The sequence below is a fragment of the Saimiri boliviensis genome, chromosome 12, assembly GCF_048565385.1.
Source record: "Saimiri boliviensis isolate mSaiBol1 chromosome 12, mSaiBol1.pri, whole genome shotgun sequence".
Taxonomy (NCBI): domain Eukaryota; kingdom Metazoa; phylum Chordata; class Mammalia; order Primates; family Cebidae; genus Saimiri; species Saimiri boliviensis.
This window is the reverse complement of record NC_133460.1, coordinates 20,895,203-20,911,814: the sequence shown is the minus strand read 5'-3', so window position 1 is coordinate 20,911,814 and position 16,612 is coordinate 20,895,203. Positions and strand designations below refer to the sequence as shown.

Genomic DNA, 16,612 nt, shown 5'->3' with positions numbered 1-16,612 from the left:
AGGTTCAAGCGATTCTGCTGCCTCAGCCTCCGGAGTAGCTGGGATTACAGGTGCCTGGGATTACAGGACTGAGCCACTGCGCCCGGCCTGTGTTTCGCTTTGTTGTTCAGTAGAGTGGAACACAATGTCTAAACAAGGGCCCTACCTATTGGGGCTCAAAGGTGGAATGATCGTCCCCGGCCAACCTTCCAGAAGGGACAGGAGCTACTCAACGGACCGCTGTACCCTTAAGTACTGGGAACTGGAACCGTGGGTGAGGGGGATTGAGTCACAGACCAAGTGTTTTCCATACTTCCCCGACGCGCTGAGTGCCAAGTTATAAAGGCAGGATCCAAGCTGCTCTCCAGGGCTGACATATACGAGAGGGGACCTACAGTGGCCTGGGGCCCAGCAGGCAGCAAGCGCAACGTGACAGCCCACAACCCAGCCCCTGTGGCCCAGATCTACGGAACCGCCCAGACGTGACAGCCCCTTAGCTGGGGCTGCAGTCCCACGATCCACACAACGACCCTGGCTCTGCAGACAAGCCAAGCACCCACGGTGGCAAGAAACTGCAGAAAGTGAAGGGAAAGGGAGTCCAGTGCCGGGCGGCGCTCAGCAGCTCCCCCAACGGCCACCGTCGCCAACGTCTCCGCGTCGGGGTTTGTACCGCAACGCGCGTCCAGCAGTCAACGGCTGCGCGGCCCACGCGCGCGCATGCGTCCTGACCAGGGTAACCTTTCGTTGGGGACCTAGAGGCCGGCGCTGGGGGGGCGGGACAATGGCGAGCCACAGGCAGGAGCTTCCGGCGGTGCGTAGCCATGATTGGTGGAGCCTGGAGAGGGGGCGGGGCACCGGGAAATTCGAACGGGAGAAGCGGGCCCAAGAAGGGCGTGGAATGGCCACAGGGGTCTCGACGCTTCAGAGGCGACGCGAGATGGCGGCAACGACGGCGACCTCAGGTACTTGAGGCCGGCTTGGGCAAGGCGGGCACCGACGTCTGGACCTTAGTGGTAGTCATGCGTCGGAGTGTGGTCTAGGTTCCGCGGGTTGTCGCGGAGAGGCCGCCATGGCGTGGGGGCGGGGAGAGGGAGACGGTGGAGTGCGGGGTCTCGAGCCGGTCGGCCCACCCTGCTCCTGCCTTCTCCTTGTTTCCTGCTCTCTCCTCGGGTCAGTAGACGCGGGTCTCCAGCCCAAGCTCTTGGCTTGAACCCCACGGACTTTTCCTTTGTGAGCTTTGGTTTCTTAGTCTGAAATGGGGGTCATGGCCTCATCCCTGAAGATTACCTGAAGCAAGAGAAGAGTGGCGGACGCTCTAACCACGAGAACGAGAAGAAGGGGGCTGGACGCGTGTTTTGGGAAGGGTTCTGTATGGGACATGGTGTTTGGATGCAGGGAGTTCCCTGAGAGACGCCGGAGGGCGGGCTGAGGGTAGACCAACTGCAGCTGGGTTTGAGTTGACAGCGTAAGATGCTCTGCGATCACAGGAAAGGGAGGTAAGGGACTCAAGTTTCCTTTCACTCTAGCGTGGAAGTGAATGCTATTTAAAGGCTGTTAGGACACCCAAAATCTCGTAATGTGAGTATTTGTTTACATGCGCCTCTAACCCGGGAGACTGAGTCCTGGTCAGTGATGATGGTGGGCGCCATAGTAATTTATTGGAGCCCTTGTTAGCCTCGTGAGGAAACAGACATTTAGGAGAATGCCTTACACCTATTAAAGCCCGTGCTGTGTACGAGGCACAGCTGTAGGCATTTTATGGTGATGAACCATTTACTGTCCGCACAATACTATACAGTATAAGGTTGTTACTATTATTGTCTTTGTTTTACACATGAGGAAACTAATGTTAAATAGTTTGTTTAGAGTTAACACAACTAGTAATATTGGGGCCTGAATTCGCTCTCAAGGAGTCTAAGTCTAGAGCCTCTGCTCTTAACCATTATGCCCAAGTACATGCCATCCCTGCTGGCTGAGCACACTCTCCCCTTACCGTTTCAAGATTCATTGTGTCTGGTGCATGGTAGATAAGAAAATGCCTGAATGAATAAATGTCCCTTCCTAGAGGAACTTACAATCTATTTCAATAGAGTGTCACATAACCAGATATAATACGAAACAATGAGAGGTGTATAAACAATGTGAGGAATCTGAAGTAAACCCTTGGGTATTCTGAGAGGGCTTCATTAAGGGAGTGATACTTGAGATAGGTTTCAAAGGTTGGGTAGGAGTTTGCCAGGCCTTGACTAACAAGACAAGAACAGCAAGTGTTTTCTTATTTATGGTGTAAAAGAGACCAAAGATGCTCTCTGAGCTCAATTTCCTCATCAATAAAAGGGAGAAGAGTGAATGAATTTTAGGAATTGTGGGAGGGAAAATTAGAAATAAGTGCTAGCCTGGTCCAACAAGGTTGCTTTTCTCATGAAAGGGCTAGACTCTTGTGCCATAAACAGTTGTTTACCTGTGGCCCTCCTCTCTTTCCTCCTCCCCTGGACTGTGAGCTCTGGGGCAGAAAAGGCAGAGAACTATTTTCATGATGGAACTGAACAAGCCAGTGATTAGTAGTTTATTCAGCAAATCTTAATTTGTTCAGCAAATAAAGATTTGCTGAGGGCCTACTCTGGGCCAGTATTGGGGATAGAAAGGTGAGCGGGATAGATGATTGTTCTCAGTGTTGGCAGTCAAGTGGAGAAAGTGACAAACACACAATAGTGGGGTATGACAAGTGCTTATGGAGGAGCTAACAAGAGCTGTGGGTGCACCTGATAAAGCCTTAGTGTCTACCAGGGGAGAGTTTTGGTTTTGTTTTTTTAAGAGGAATGAAGATGTGTTTACCTCAGTCATTCCAGGGTGGGGTGGGGAGCAATGCAGATATTCTAGGGAGAGAGATAAATGTGGACAAAACCCAAAGGTGCCAGAGAACTTGGTGTTTTGTAGGAACTGAAGGAAATTCATCATGACTGGTAACTTAGACGGCAAGTAAGGAAATGGAGGGAGTCACTATTGGGCAGGGAGACACGTTGCTACCACCAGCAAGGACGGCTGTAAAGAATGACCTTGGGCAGAGGTAGTGCAGTGGGAATGAAGAGAATTAGACTTGTTGAAGAGAGATTTAAAGAGGCAGGCTTGACGGATGTTAATGATGAACCAATGTGGGAGGTAAGAGACTTTGGAGTTAAAGACTCCCCCTTGGGCCGGGCGCACTGGCTCACGCCTATAATCCCAGCACTTTGGGAGGCCGAGGCGGGTGGATCACGAGGTCAAGAGATCGAGACCATCCTGGTCAACAAGGTGAAGCCCCGTCTCTACTAAAAATACAAAAATTAGCTGGGCATGGTGGCACGCGCCTGTAGTCCTAGCTACTCGGGAGGCTGAGGTAAGAGAATTGCTTGAACTCAGGAGGCGGAGGCGGAGGTTGCGGTGAGCCGAGATCGTGCCATTGCACTCCAGCCTGGGTAACAAGAGCGAAACTATCTAAAAAAAAAAAAAAAAAAAAAGACCCCCTTTTGGGGTTGGTGCCATTCATTTATATCAGAGATAAAATGATGGGGAGGTTACAGAGAGATGGGGAAGTAGGGTTCAGTTTAGGACAAGCAGAGTTTAAGAGGAGCCGCTAGGCCAGTTGCTGCGAACGTAGGTCTATAGTTGAGAGCTCTTGTACAGAGCTTGAATAGGACTCATCAGCTGTAAGTTGATACTGAAGCCAAGAGGGGGGGTGACCTTCCCATGAAATGAGTCTGAGTGGTCTCAGCTGGGGACAACTTTGTCCCTCACAGGACATTTGGATGTGTCTGGAGACATTTTTTGTAGTTACAACTTGAGGGTGAGGGTGGAGAATGCCACTGGCGCGTGTGCTAACAGTCTAAATGCACAGGACAGCCCCCTAACAGGAATTAGCCAGCCCCAAATGTCAGTAGTGCTGAAGCTGAGAAACGTTGGTCTAGAGAAAGGATAGACAAAGCCTAGGAAAAGCCCTGAGGACTGGCAGAACTGAGGAGTGAACAGAGCTAGAACAGTAAGACAACCAGGAAAGTACGGGGCGTGGAAATGAAGGGAAAAGGGTGCTTCCCAAGAGCACCACATACTTCTGGGAGGTCCAACAGGATTGAGGCTGAGTGTGCCTACTGGATGTAGCAGTAGGGAGATCATGGGTGACCCTGCCAAATAGTGAAGGCAGAAGCAAGTTGCAGGATTGAGGAGTAGGGAGCAAGAGAAAGGGTATAATAACAACAACAGCTAAGGACTGAGCACTTGCTGCCAGGCACTGTGCTAAACATTGTGAATCCTCACATTCTTAATGGAGGTAGGCACTGTAATTAAAGAGAAATGGAGGCTTGCAGTGGTTAAATAAGCTTCCTAAAGTCACACAGGCTAGTCGGTAGAGTTTGGCTCTGACTCCAGGTCCCCTGGGGATGCAAAGATGAAGGGGCTAAGGAGGATTCTGAGGGCCTCTGGGGCACTTTGAAGTTAGATCTTCTTTTGAAGCTGTCACTCACTAGCTGATGACCCTAGGCAAGTCAGGTTTCCTCATCTGGAAAATGGGAGATGGACATTAAAAAGCACTTTCTACCCTGGGCATGGTGGCTCATGCCTGTAATCCCAGCACCTTAGGAGGCCGAGGCAGGCAGATATCTGAGGACAGGAGTTCAAGGCCAGCCTGGCTAACATGGTGAAACCCTGTTTCTACTAAAAATACAAAAAATTAGCTGCGCATGGTAGCGGGCACCTCTAATCCCAGCTGCTTGGGAGGCTGAGGCAGGAGAAAAACTTGAACCCGGGAGGTGGAGATTGCAGTGAGCCGAGATCACGCCGTTGCACTCCAGCCTGGGCAACAAGAACAGAAACTCCATCTCAAAAAAAAAGGTACTTACTGGCCTTTTACCAATGTTCTATGCACTTTTACATGAATCACCTTAATTACTCTCCTAACAACCTAACAAGGAGCTATTTTTATTTATTCCCATTTTGTAGGTAAGGAAATTGAGGCCCTGGGGTGGAAAATGATTTCCGTAGGTTACTTAGCTGTAAGTGGCAGAGCTGGGATTTGAACTCAGGCTAATTTACCTTGAATAATGAACCTACCTACTATGTGCTAGTCACTGTGCTGCCACTTATTTTAATTTTTTTTTTTTTTTTTTGAGACAAAGTCTTGCTCTGTCACCCAGGCTGGAGTGCAATGGCGCGATCTCAGCTCACTGCAACCTCCATCTCCCGCATTCAAACAATTCTCTTGCCTCAGCCTCCCAACTAGCTGGGATTGCGGGCACATGCCACCACACCTGACTTATTTTTGTATTTTTAGTAGAGGCGGGATTTCACCATGTTGGCCAGGCTGATCTTGAACTCCTGACCTCAGGTGATCTGCCCACCTTGGCCTCCCAAAGTGCTAGGGTTAGAGGCGTGAACCACTGTGCCCAGCCAAATTTTCAAAAAGACCCCTCTAAGGCCCACTCCCAACCTTATTTTACAGACAAGGAAACCAAGATCCAAGGTCACAAGCTAATAAATGTCAGAGCTGGAATTAAAGTCCAGTTCTGTCTCACCAGAATTTACACTGTAGCTCAGCACTGACTTCCTTCCCCTTAGACTGATCAACTGTGCTTCTGCATCAGCCATCTTTCTGTGTTCTCCCAGAACATTCTGTGAAAGCAGGCAGAGGAGGGTCCTGCACACATTTTTGACAAGTCAGTGCACCTCAATTTTCTGTCTGCACATGTGCATCTGCAAGTTTTTACCTGCTTGCTCCTTTCAGGAACAGGTGAGAAGTAGATGTGCAAGCGCTTGACAACCATAATGAGAGGAATGGTATTGGTAGCCCCATTTATCAGATGAAGGAATGGAGGTTCAATTTTTGAAACAGGCCATCTGCTTATGGGCATGCCTTACTTAGATGTAAGATTCTTTCTAGGGGTCATCTGTCTGCCTTTTGTCTTGCTGTTTCTGTGTTGGTTATGTATGCCAGCCAGTCTTTTGCCTTCTTTGAGGCCTATGGCTCTCAGCAACCAGCTGCTACCACCAGCAAGGAAGAGAGAGAGCTGCCAGGAGCTTTCCCAGTTGTTACATAATAGGGAAGCAATACGGCATCCTACTAAAAGCAGATTTTTAGAGGGGAAGAGATCTAGGTTTGAATTCCACTGTTAGCTACAGTATGTTATCCTCCAACGTAAAATAGAGTAATACTCTCCTTAGATTTTTTCAGCTCATTTAATCCTCACAAAAATAGAGGCCTTTTCTAAGTTTTATCTTCATTGTGTTTTCTGATGATAAAAATAATTCAGTTGCCAATTCTTAAAAAAAGACTTGATTTAAAAAAAAAATTTAATTTAATCATCTGAAGGAAATTCAGGGGTAAGTTTACATGAGAGAAGAACTGTATGTCAGTGGTTGTTTTTTTGGTTTTTTTTTTTTTGTATTTTTTTAAAGATGGGGTTTCACCATGATGGCCAGGCTGGTCATGAACTCCTGACCTCAGGTGATCCACCCACCTCGGCCTCCCTAAGTGCTAGGATTACAGGCATGAGCCACCACACCCGACTCTGTCAGTGGTTTTTACAGAACCCACATAATTCCCCATCAAGAGAAGGTCATCATTAACAGTTTGCGGGGCAGTGGCGGGGGGCAGTGTCTGTGGTTATACATACATCTCAGTACATATTAGAAACCCCAGTTAAGAAATAGAGGCACGGGCTGGCTGTGGTGTTTCATGCCTGTAATCCCAGGACTTTCGGAGGCAGAGGTGGGCAGATCACTTGAGGTCAGGAATTCGAGACCAGCCTGGCCAACATAGTGAAACCTGTTTCTACTAAAAATACAAAAACTAGCCAGGCATGGTGATGGGCGCCTATAATCCCAGCTCTACTTGGGAGTCAGAGGTGGGAGGATTGCTTGAACCCGGGAGGCGGAGGTTGCAGTGAGCTAAGATCACGCCACTGCACTCCAGCCTGGGGTGACAGAGCAAGACTCTGCTCCCACTCCCACCCCCCCAAAAAAAGGGCACAGAGAAATCTAGCAGTTCACTGTTTAGGTTTCGGTCAGATGTCAACCCTTTTAATCCTTAGAACAACCCTGTGAGGTGCTGGTCTACTTCAGCCTTGGCAATTCAAAACATGTCCTGGCCCAGGCATGGTGGCTTCTGCCTGTAATCTCCGCACTTTGGGAAGCTGACGGGGGAGGACTGCTGGAGCCCAGGAGTTGAAGACAAGCCTGGGACTCACTCTATTTTTTAATTTTTTAAAAAGTGCCCAGTATCACCTGGGAGCTTGTTAGAAATGCAAAACCTCGGGCATCACCCCAGGGAGACTGAGACCAAATTCGCATTTTCATAAGATCCTTCAGATTATTTGTATATACATTACAGTCTGAGAAGGCTGCTGTCCACCCCACTGGACCTGCTTGTAGAGCAGGGAAAGCACTGAGGCCAAGCTTAGGGGTGTCCATAACATGACCAGGGCAGAAAGAGCTTCTTTAACATGAGCTGTGGTCCCCAGCCCTCCCAGAAAAGTTGGTCCCTGCTGCTTCTGCTACCACTGTACTTCATGCCTAAAAGTGATCTTCTCTCCTCCAGGAGCTGGTCGCTGTCGGCTAAGCAAGATAGGAGCTAGTCGTCGCCCACCTCCAGCTCGCGTAAGGGTGGCTGTGCGACTGCGGCCATTTGTGGATAGAACAGCTGGAACAAGCGATCCCCCCTGTGTGCGGGGCATAGACAGCTGCTCTCTAGAGATTGCTAACTGGAGGAACCACCAGGAGACTCTCAAATACCAGTAAGGCCACTCCTCTTCCCTCATGCCATCACCTCCTTCTAGGCCTGCTCCCGTTATCACTTCCCCAGAGAGTTTCTCTGACCTGCCTCCCCAGGATCCTTGCTCCCTCCTTGGCACCGCTTTGTTCCCTGAGCCTTCACTGTTCACTTAGGAAATGTTCACAGGTACTCCCCGTGATGGGCCTCCTCTAGGATACTGTAGGGAAAGAGGAGAGGCTGAATCAGACATAGTTACTGTGCACAGAGAGGGTGGAGCAGCGAGGGTGAGCAGGTGAGCCCCAAGTAGAGGCTAGAGGACATATGGGGAGAGTTGGGGAAACACAGACCAGCCAGCCAACCTACCCAAGCTGCAGCTGGGTAGTGTCAGAGAAGATCGCCCAGATTTGGGGACAGAACTCAGAAGGGCAGTTACTTTATAATCCCACTGGGGATTTAAAATTCAAATTATTTGGCCTGTTTTTCTAGGCCAGTGGTGGCATACCATGGCCTGCAGGTCAAATCTGATCAGGAATAAGATTTTTTTTTATAGTACATAACGTTTTATCGTTTATTTACATATTGTCTCTAGCTGCTTTCTGACTACAGTGGCAGAGTTGAGTAGTTGTAAAAGGAACACATGGCCCACAAAGCCTAAAATACGTACAATCTGCCTTTTTACAGAAGTTTGCTAGTTCCCATACTAGGCCCTTCACAATCTGGCTTCAGTTTCTTTCCAGCTTCATTCCCTCAACATATACTACACTCCCTGCTGTGGCTTAAGCTGCAGCTTCTCCACCAGAATGCATGAATACAGGAGTGGTATATGGAGTCTAGTCCAGTTGTAAGCAGCATCCTTTATTTTCCTCATTATGGTGTAAAATACATGTGACCATGTGAAAAAGATTGGGAAGTCTTGCTTTTGTACTATTCCTGATTCTTAGAATTTCTTTCTTTCTCTTTGGTCGAAGTCTTCCTTCCTTGAGCGGAATCAGTTACTCCTTCGAGAGTGTGTTCTCATTTTCTTTTCCTAAATCACAGCAAAGTGTGTATATCTGTGTATCCTACCAGACTGTAAAACTCCAAGAACAGAAATATGGGCTCTATCTCTTTATTCCTAACACCAATAGAGAGATGAGGATGGAGCAGGTGTTAGGTGGATGCTTTTTAAGGTCTTTGTACATGGAAGGGGACAGAGATACTCTCTTAAATCCAAGGTCTGGATGACAGTAGAATTCCTTGCTCACCCCCATCCCACTCCACCCCTTACACACACACACACACACACGCTAATTTCTTTCTTTCTTTCTGCAGGTTTGATGCCTTCTATGGGGAGAGGAGTACTCAGCAGGACATCTATACAGGTTCAGTGCAGCCCATCCTAAGGCACTTGCTAGAAGGGCAGAATGCCAGTGTGCTTGCCTATGGACCCACAGGAGCTGGTGAGGGAGCCAGAGAAGGAATAACTACGGGTCAGAAAGGGTTGGGAAAACGGGGAGGAAAACCTCACAGCTTTCTCTTCTCTTTCCCCAGGAAAGACACACACAATGCTGGGCAGCCCAGAGCAACCTGGGGTGATCCCACGGGCTCTCATGGACCTCCTGCAGCTCACAAGGGAGGAGGGCACCGAGGGCCGGCCATGGGCCCTCTCTGTCACTATGTCCTACTTAGAGATCTACCAGGAGAAGGTGAGGCCCCACACTGGTTGGGAGAGGAGCAACAAAGGGTCAAAGAAAGACCCGGTTCTAGAATGCAAAGCTCTACTCTAGCAGGGAGGTAAGGTGGAGACCTAGACCTAGAAAGACAGAGGCTGGGGTAGCAGAAGGTACCACTCCGAGAATAGAGCAGAGAAAGGAAACTGATTCCTAGGAAGCAGCAGCCTCTGTATGGAGAATTGCTCTTCCCCCTCACTGCTTACACAGGTATTAGACCTCCTGGACCCTGCATCAGGAGACCTGGTGATACGAGAAGACTGCCGGGGGAACATCCTGATTCCGGGCCTCACGCAGAAGCCCATCACTAGCTTTGCTGATTTTGAGCGGCACTTCCTGCCAGCCAGTCGAAACCGGACTGTAGGTGCCACCCGGCTCAACCAGCGCTCCTCCCGCAGTCATGCTGTGCTCCTGGTCAAGGTAAAGCCGCAAACTGGGGTGAGGACCTGGGAAGGTCCAGGAGCCTGAGCTAATAAGCACGAGACTTTTGTTCTTACCCCCAGGTGGACCAGCGGGAACGTTTGGCCCCATTTCGCCAGCGAGAGGGAAAACTCTACCTGATTGACTTGGCTGGGTCAGAGGATAACCGTCGCACAGGCAACAGGGGCCTTCGGCTAAAAGAGAGCGGAGCCATCAACACCTCCCTGTTTGTCCTGGGCAAGGTGGTGGATGCGCTGAATCAGGGCCTTCCTCGTGTACCTTACCGAGATAGCAAGCTCACTCGCCTACTGCAGGTCAGGCCCACCTGTCTCGGGGAAGAAGGGACTGCAGAAGGAGGTTCTCAGGTCTGCTGGTGGGTGGGGAGTAGCAGTCAAGGCACAGGAAGGCTAGGTTTCTGACCAACCCACTGCCTGGTCCCACCCTCAGGACTCTCTGGGTGGCTCAGCTCACAGCATCCTTATTGCCAACATTGCCCCTGAGAGACGCTTCTACCTAGACACAGTCTCCGCGCTCAACTTCGCTGCCAGGTCTAAGGAGGTGATCAACCGGCCTTTTACCAATGAAAGCCTGCAGTCTCCCGGTGAGGACTAGGCGAGGCAGGAGTGGAAAGGCTGGGTCTGGAAATTAGGGAGTTTGTTGAAGCCACCAAGCATCAGCACAGAGGATGACCACCCCCATCCCTCTCTCCACCCCATCCTCCAATCATCTAGTCTTGGCACCTGTGAAGCTGTCTCAGAAAGAATTGCTTGGTCCACCAGAGGCAAAGAGAGCCCGAGGCCCTGAGGAAGAGGAGATTGGGAGCCCTGAGCCCATGGCAGCTCCAGCCTCTGCCTCACAGAAACTCAGGTGAGCAGTGGGGCCTTGGGTGAATTCTCTTCCTGATGTGTGGCTTAGCAGCAGAGCTGCAATGGGTTTAGCCTGTCAGATCCTTCAGTAGAGATAGCTGTGGTCTTGTTCCTCTCCCATTAAAATCACCCTAGGCCAAGCATGGTGGCTCATGCCTGTAATCCCAGCACTTTGGGAGGCCAAGGCAGGTGGATCACCTGAGGTCAGGAGTTTGAGAACAGCCTGGTCAACACGGCGAAACCCCATCTCTACCAAAAAAAAATACAAAAATACAAAAATTAGCCAGGTGTGGTGGCATGCACCTGTAATTCCAGCTACACAGGAGGCTGAGGCAGGAGAACCTTTTGAACCTGGGAAGCGGAGGTTGCAGTGAACTGAGATTGTGGCCACTGCACTCCAGCCTGGGTGACAAAGCAAGAGTCTGTCTCAAATAAATTCACCCCAAATTCTACTCCATTGAATCATTAAAGTGCTCCTCAGTGCTGCTGCCTTGGGGACCTAAGGAGGCCTCCTCCTGGGGATCCTTTCAATTTTCCAACCTCTTTAGCCCTCAGCAAAACTTCTCACTTTGGGACAGCTGTTTCAAGGATGAGCATTTTTGCTTCTGGTTCAAGGAGTGATCTGGATCAGATCTTTCAGGTCCAGAGGATGAAAGCAAAGCAAAGGAGACTTGGAAGAGCTGTCCCTCTGAGACCACCTGGTCTGTGTCAGGCACAGCTTGGGGAGCCAGCTGCTGTCCTAACTGCTTCTGCCCTCAATCCAGACAGAACCTCTTAACTAAGTCCTTTGTATATGTGGCCTCCTTCCCTAACTCCAATTGCCCCACCTCATGGCCCAGTGTATACTAATCCTCAGATCATCTCAGTTCAGGGGTGTTGCTTTCTGTGTCTGGCCACTTAGCCCCTGTGCTGTCCCTTCCACCACCCAGGAGCCAGTAGCAGTTTTAATTTGGCTCTGTGTTCCTACCCTTAGCCCAAATAAAGCCCGTGAACTACTGAACAGAGGTGACTTGAGGAGGCCAAGCGTTAGTGCCTACTCTGTCCCAGGGGTCTTCTGTAGTTAAGGAAGATGCCACACAGGAAGATGCTTGTGCACTCATGACCCCATCTCTCAGTCTTGTCCTTCCTAAACCATCTGTCAACAGTTCCCTCTCCTGTGTGCACAGACCCAGAAATGTACACAAGTAAGCTCTCTGTCAGATGGGCACTCTGAGAAAGCGGAAGCGCAGAGATGGGCACATCAAACCCAGCAGACCCAGAGCTTGGGGGGCTCACAGGAGAGGAAGTCAGAGGGGAACATCAGTATGTGAGGCCAGGTGGAAAATGCAGAATCGGGTCAGAGTAGCTGCTACTGCTGTGAGCCAAGAAAGAAGAGATGGCTTCTAGCGTTTGCCCACATACGTTCTGGTCCTGTTTTTCCATGGCACTGGTACGGAAAGCATGGGAGCATCCCTGTCCTCCAGGAGCCAGTTCACAGTGTAGGGAGGAAGATGCACTGTCAAGCTGGGTGTCATGGAAAGGTGGCATCAAACTGACCTGGAAAGCTCATTGATAGAGATGTGAGGAGGTGTGGGGCAAGATTCCAGGCAAAAGAAATGAGTGTTAGACATTGCTGCCTGGGCACGGTGGCTCACACCTGTAATCCCAGCACTTTGGGAGGCCAAGGCAGGTGGATCACTTGAGCCAGTTCAAGACCAGCCTGAGCAATACAGACCCCATCTCTACAGAAAAATTTAAAAATTAGCTGGGCATGGTGGCTTGCACCTTTGGACCCAGCTACTCAAGAGGCTGAGGCAGGGAGATTGCTTAAGCCACGGGAGATCGAGGCTATAGTGAGCTATGATCTCAACACTGCATTCCATCCTGGGTGACAGAGCAAGACCCTGTCTCAGAAAAAAAAAAAAAAATGCTAAGATTTACCATGCGGGCTGGGCGGTGGCTCATACCTGTAATCCCAGCACTTTGGGAGGCCAAGGCAGGCGGAAAAAAAAAAAAGACTATGCAGCCCGGCATGGTGACTCATGCCTGTAATCCCAGCACTTTAGGAAGCTGAGGCAGGTGGATCACCTGAGGTCAGGAGTTAGAGGCCAACCTAACCAACATGGCAAAACCCCGTCTCTACTAAAAATACAAAAATTAGCCGGGCATGGTGGCGGGTGCCTGTAATCCTAGCTACTTGGGAGGCTGAGACATGAGAATAGCTTGAACCCGGGAGGCAGAAGTTACAGTGAGCTGAGATCTCACCATTACACTCCAGCCTGGGTGACAGTGTGAGACTCCATCTCAAAAAAAAAAAAAAAAAAAAAAAAAAGACTCGCCGTGCTCAGAGTCTGACTGACTCTGAGGTCTTCAGTGGCTTTCAAAGCCCTGCTGAAGATGGCATTCTCTGTAATGTTTTCCCCAACTACTACAAATGGACAGGCACTGCCCTGTCACCTTATCATGGTCTCTTGATTTCCTCAGTAGACAAGTGCTTCCAGGGCAGGGTAGTGTCTTAGATCTCTACTACCTGGCACTCGAATGTGTGCCTGATTTCCTGAAATCCCTGAGAAGTCACTTCACCTGATGAAGACATTGCACCTAGAGAAACTGGATACCTAGCAAGTTAACATTAGGTTCTGGAACTACAGGATATACCAAGTTAAGGTGTGGTGAGGGGAGTCCTGCTGCTGTAGAAGGTGATGAGGGAGGAGGTAGGTGAAGAGCAACTTCTTTGTCTGCTCAGCCCCCTACAGAAGCTAAGCAGCATGGACCCGGCCATGCTGGAGCGCCTCCTGAGCTTGGACCGTCTGCTGGCCTCCCAAGGGAGCCTGGGGGCCCCTCTGTTGAGCACCCCAAAGCGAGAGCGGATGGTGCTTATGAAGACAGTGGAAGAGAGGGACTTGGAGATTGAGGTAGGTGTTGGAGGGAGGTGGGCGCTGGGATTCCTATTGGCCTTGAGAAGCAATCCTTGTATCTTCAGACAGGGAAGGACACTCAGGCTGGACTGGGAGAATCCAGCTTTCTCCCAACACTGGAATTTCTCCAGCTTCTGCTTGAATGTCCTTAAAGTGGCTGAACTTTAGACAAACAATTGAGATCAGATGTGAGGGGGTGAGAAGAAAAAGTTCAAAGTAAAAGCAACAAATGTTAAACATTACATTTCCTAAAACCCAGCTCAATTAATTGAGGACTCTCTGCTTGAAGAGCCATTCCCTTCAATATTTGCAAGAGGCTTGTTCCACCTCTGAGTAGCCCCCTGATCACAGAAAGCCCTTAATTATAGTAGGCTTCACCTGTTTCCTGGTAACTTCTCCCATTGGTCCTAGCTCTGCCCCCTGGGGCTTCAGGGCCTTGCATATACACCCTGGTAACCAACTGCCCTTCAGGCTGCCCTGGAGTTGGGTCTGGGTTATCACATCTCCCTGATCCTTTCCAACAGAGGCTTAAGATGAAGCAAAAAGAACTGGAGGCCAAGGTGTTGGCCCAAAAGGCTGAAGACTCAAAGGAAAAGGAGAACCATTATCCCACAATGCTCCGGCCCCTTTCGCATCGCACAGTCACTGTGGCAAAGCCCCTGAAAAGGGCTGTGGTGATGCCCCTACAGCTAAGTAAGTTTGACTCCAGGGGCTGGGGGTGCCAAGGCAGCTGAGATCCCATAAGGAAGGTGTTAGGAGCAGCTGTCTCCATGTCATTCATGTTCTCCCACCATATGCCAGTCCCAGGGAGGGCTGAGGAAGCTCTGAGGCAGCACTGGGGGTACTCTGCCCTCAGGTGTTTAGTATAGTGGGATGGACAGACAAGTATATCGGATTGATGACAATGCAAGACTGACTGAGATACTTCAAATACAGGTATAAAAAAGGTCATGTGGAGACATAGCAGGTTAACTCACAGTGGAGAATCAGAAGTGGAAGAACTGAGGGGCTACCAGGGAGGATGAAAGGTAGCCTCTGCCCTGACTCCAATTATCAATTCCTGCTTTCAGTTCAGGCGCAAGCAGCGTCCCCAAATGTCGAGATCCATATCCTGAAGAATAAAGGCCGGAAGAGAAAGGTGAAAGTAGCTGGGGGCTTAGGCTGCACCTAGACCCCAGAAGTAAGGGGGAGTGGGCTCTAGGGGTAAGAGCATTGACCTTGGGGTTAACCCACTGGGCGATGGCCAACAGCTATTTGCAGGCCTTAACTTGTTTACCCCTGGAATGTGGCGATGGATGGCTCCTTGCACGGCATTTAGGGTGAAAGGCAGTGATGTGGATGTACCTAGTGGGTGTTCCCTTCCTGATAGCTACTGTCACTAGGTCCACTGTGCAGCCTGACTTCTGCCGTCTACAAGCTTAAGAAGGAAAACTTAGGGAACTATGACCTAAACACTCAAGAATGAAACCACACACATGCATGCGCACTGGCATGCCCAGAATTGAACACTACAACTACTGAAAAACTGAGGTGGTTGAGGGAGGTATCACTTATTCATATTTCTCCCATGTACTTCTGAAATCAGCTTATTTCCTTTTTAGAAATGAGAGACCAGATTTAATGGCTTATTTTGTGCTTTACATTCATTAACTCACTTGATCATCACAATAACTCCATGAGAAAGGTGCTAGTATTACCGCTGGATACTAAGTAGTACCTCTCTTTCACTAGTAACATAATGAAAACCCAGAGTGACCTGAGGGCAGGATTTTGGACACACTTGAGAGGAAGAGGCTGGAGCGCGGGACGTAGCTGGTTCTGGGCTAGTCTTGGCAGAGGAGCCCAAAGCACTTGGCTGCCGTGCATGTCACTCACCTCCCTTTGCCTCCCAGCTGGAGTCCCTGGATGCCTCAGAGCCTGAGGAGAAGGCAGAGGACTGCTGGGAGTTACAGATCAGCCCGGAGCTTTTGGCTCATGGGCGCAAAAAAATACTGGATCTGCTGAATGAAGGCTCAGCACGGGACCTCCGCAGTCTTCAGCGCATTGGCCCGAAGAAGGCCCAGCTCATCGTGGGCTGGCGGGAGCTCCACGGCCCCTTCAGCCAGGTAGCAGGCCCCTGAGGACTGGGAGAGGGTGGGAGATGGGGGAGACCAGGCACCCCCGAGACACCATCTCCTACCGATCCTGTCCCGCCAGGTGGAGGACCTAGAACGCGTGGAGGGCATAACAGGGAAACTGATGGAGTCCTTCCTGAAGGTGAGGTCACAGCCCTGCCCCTGCTTTGCCTGTCCTGCACCCCGCGCCCTTCTAACATCGCTGTCCCCGCCCTCCCTCCTGTGTTGCAGGCGAACATCCTGGGTCTTGCCGCCTGCCAGCGCTGTGACCCGTCTTGACCGCCGTTTCCTCACTCCGCCTCTTTAAATCCTTGTATAACCCCGTGTTGTGTAAATACAGTTTTTGCTCCGGTGCTTCCGCCTGATTTTTGGGGGTGCGGGGGCGGGACCGGGGTGTGACCGCCCCGGGATGGGCCGCGAGTGCGGCCGACAGCTCCGCTGGGCGCCATTTTCGGGGAGCCACTCAGCGCAGGATTGTAAATAAACGTCTGAAGCGGGGCGAGGAGGACGGTGGCCGGCAGGATGCAAAAAGCGAAAGTCGAAGCTTGAGCGCAACCGTTAGGCGGGCGCGCGCTCAGGGATTAGCCCCGCCCCGTCCGTGCCCCCGACGCGCGCTCCCCCATTCTCCCGCTTAGCAACGACGACAGCCTTGTGCGCGTGCGCGCGAAATAACGGCCGCTGGCGGAGGGAGGGGGGTGGAATCGTTGGAGGGGGAAGAGGAGAGAAGCCGCCGGTCTCCCGCGCGCCCACCACCTGCGCCATCGTCAGCCAATCAGCAGCCGTCTCAGGGGTCTCGCGCTCGGGGCGACTCGGGCTGCTGGGTGGCTCCCCTGTCCCTCCTCCCGCCAGAGTCCTCTCGCGCCTCCCCCTCCCGCTGGCCCCGCGCGCG

General features: G+C 50.8%; 1 protein-coding gene across 1 annotated transcript; it reads left to right on the top strand.

Moving 5' to 3' along the window:
• Nucleotides 1–813: 813 nt before the first annotated feature.
• KIF22 (kinesin family member 22) lies at nt 814–16,077 on the top strand. Its single transcript, XM_003930088.3, has 14 exons — nt 814–941; nt 7,544–7,739; nt 9,029–9,156; nt 9,248–9,402; nt 9,637–9,846; nt 9,930–10,160; nt 10,294–10,447; nt 10,578–10,713; nt 13,438–13,606; nt 14,134–14,302; nt 14,680–14,747; nt 15,502–15,714; nt 15,806–15,865; nt 15,955–16,077. The coding sequence occupies exons 1-14, from the start codon at nt 878–880 to the stop codon at nt 16,000–16,002; spliced, it is 2,001 nt and encodes a 666-aa protein (XP_003930137.1). The 5' UTR covers nt 814–877; the 3' UTR covers nt 16,003–16,077.
• The last annotated feature ends 535 nt before the right edge of the window (nt 16,078–16,612 follow it).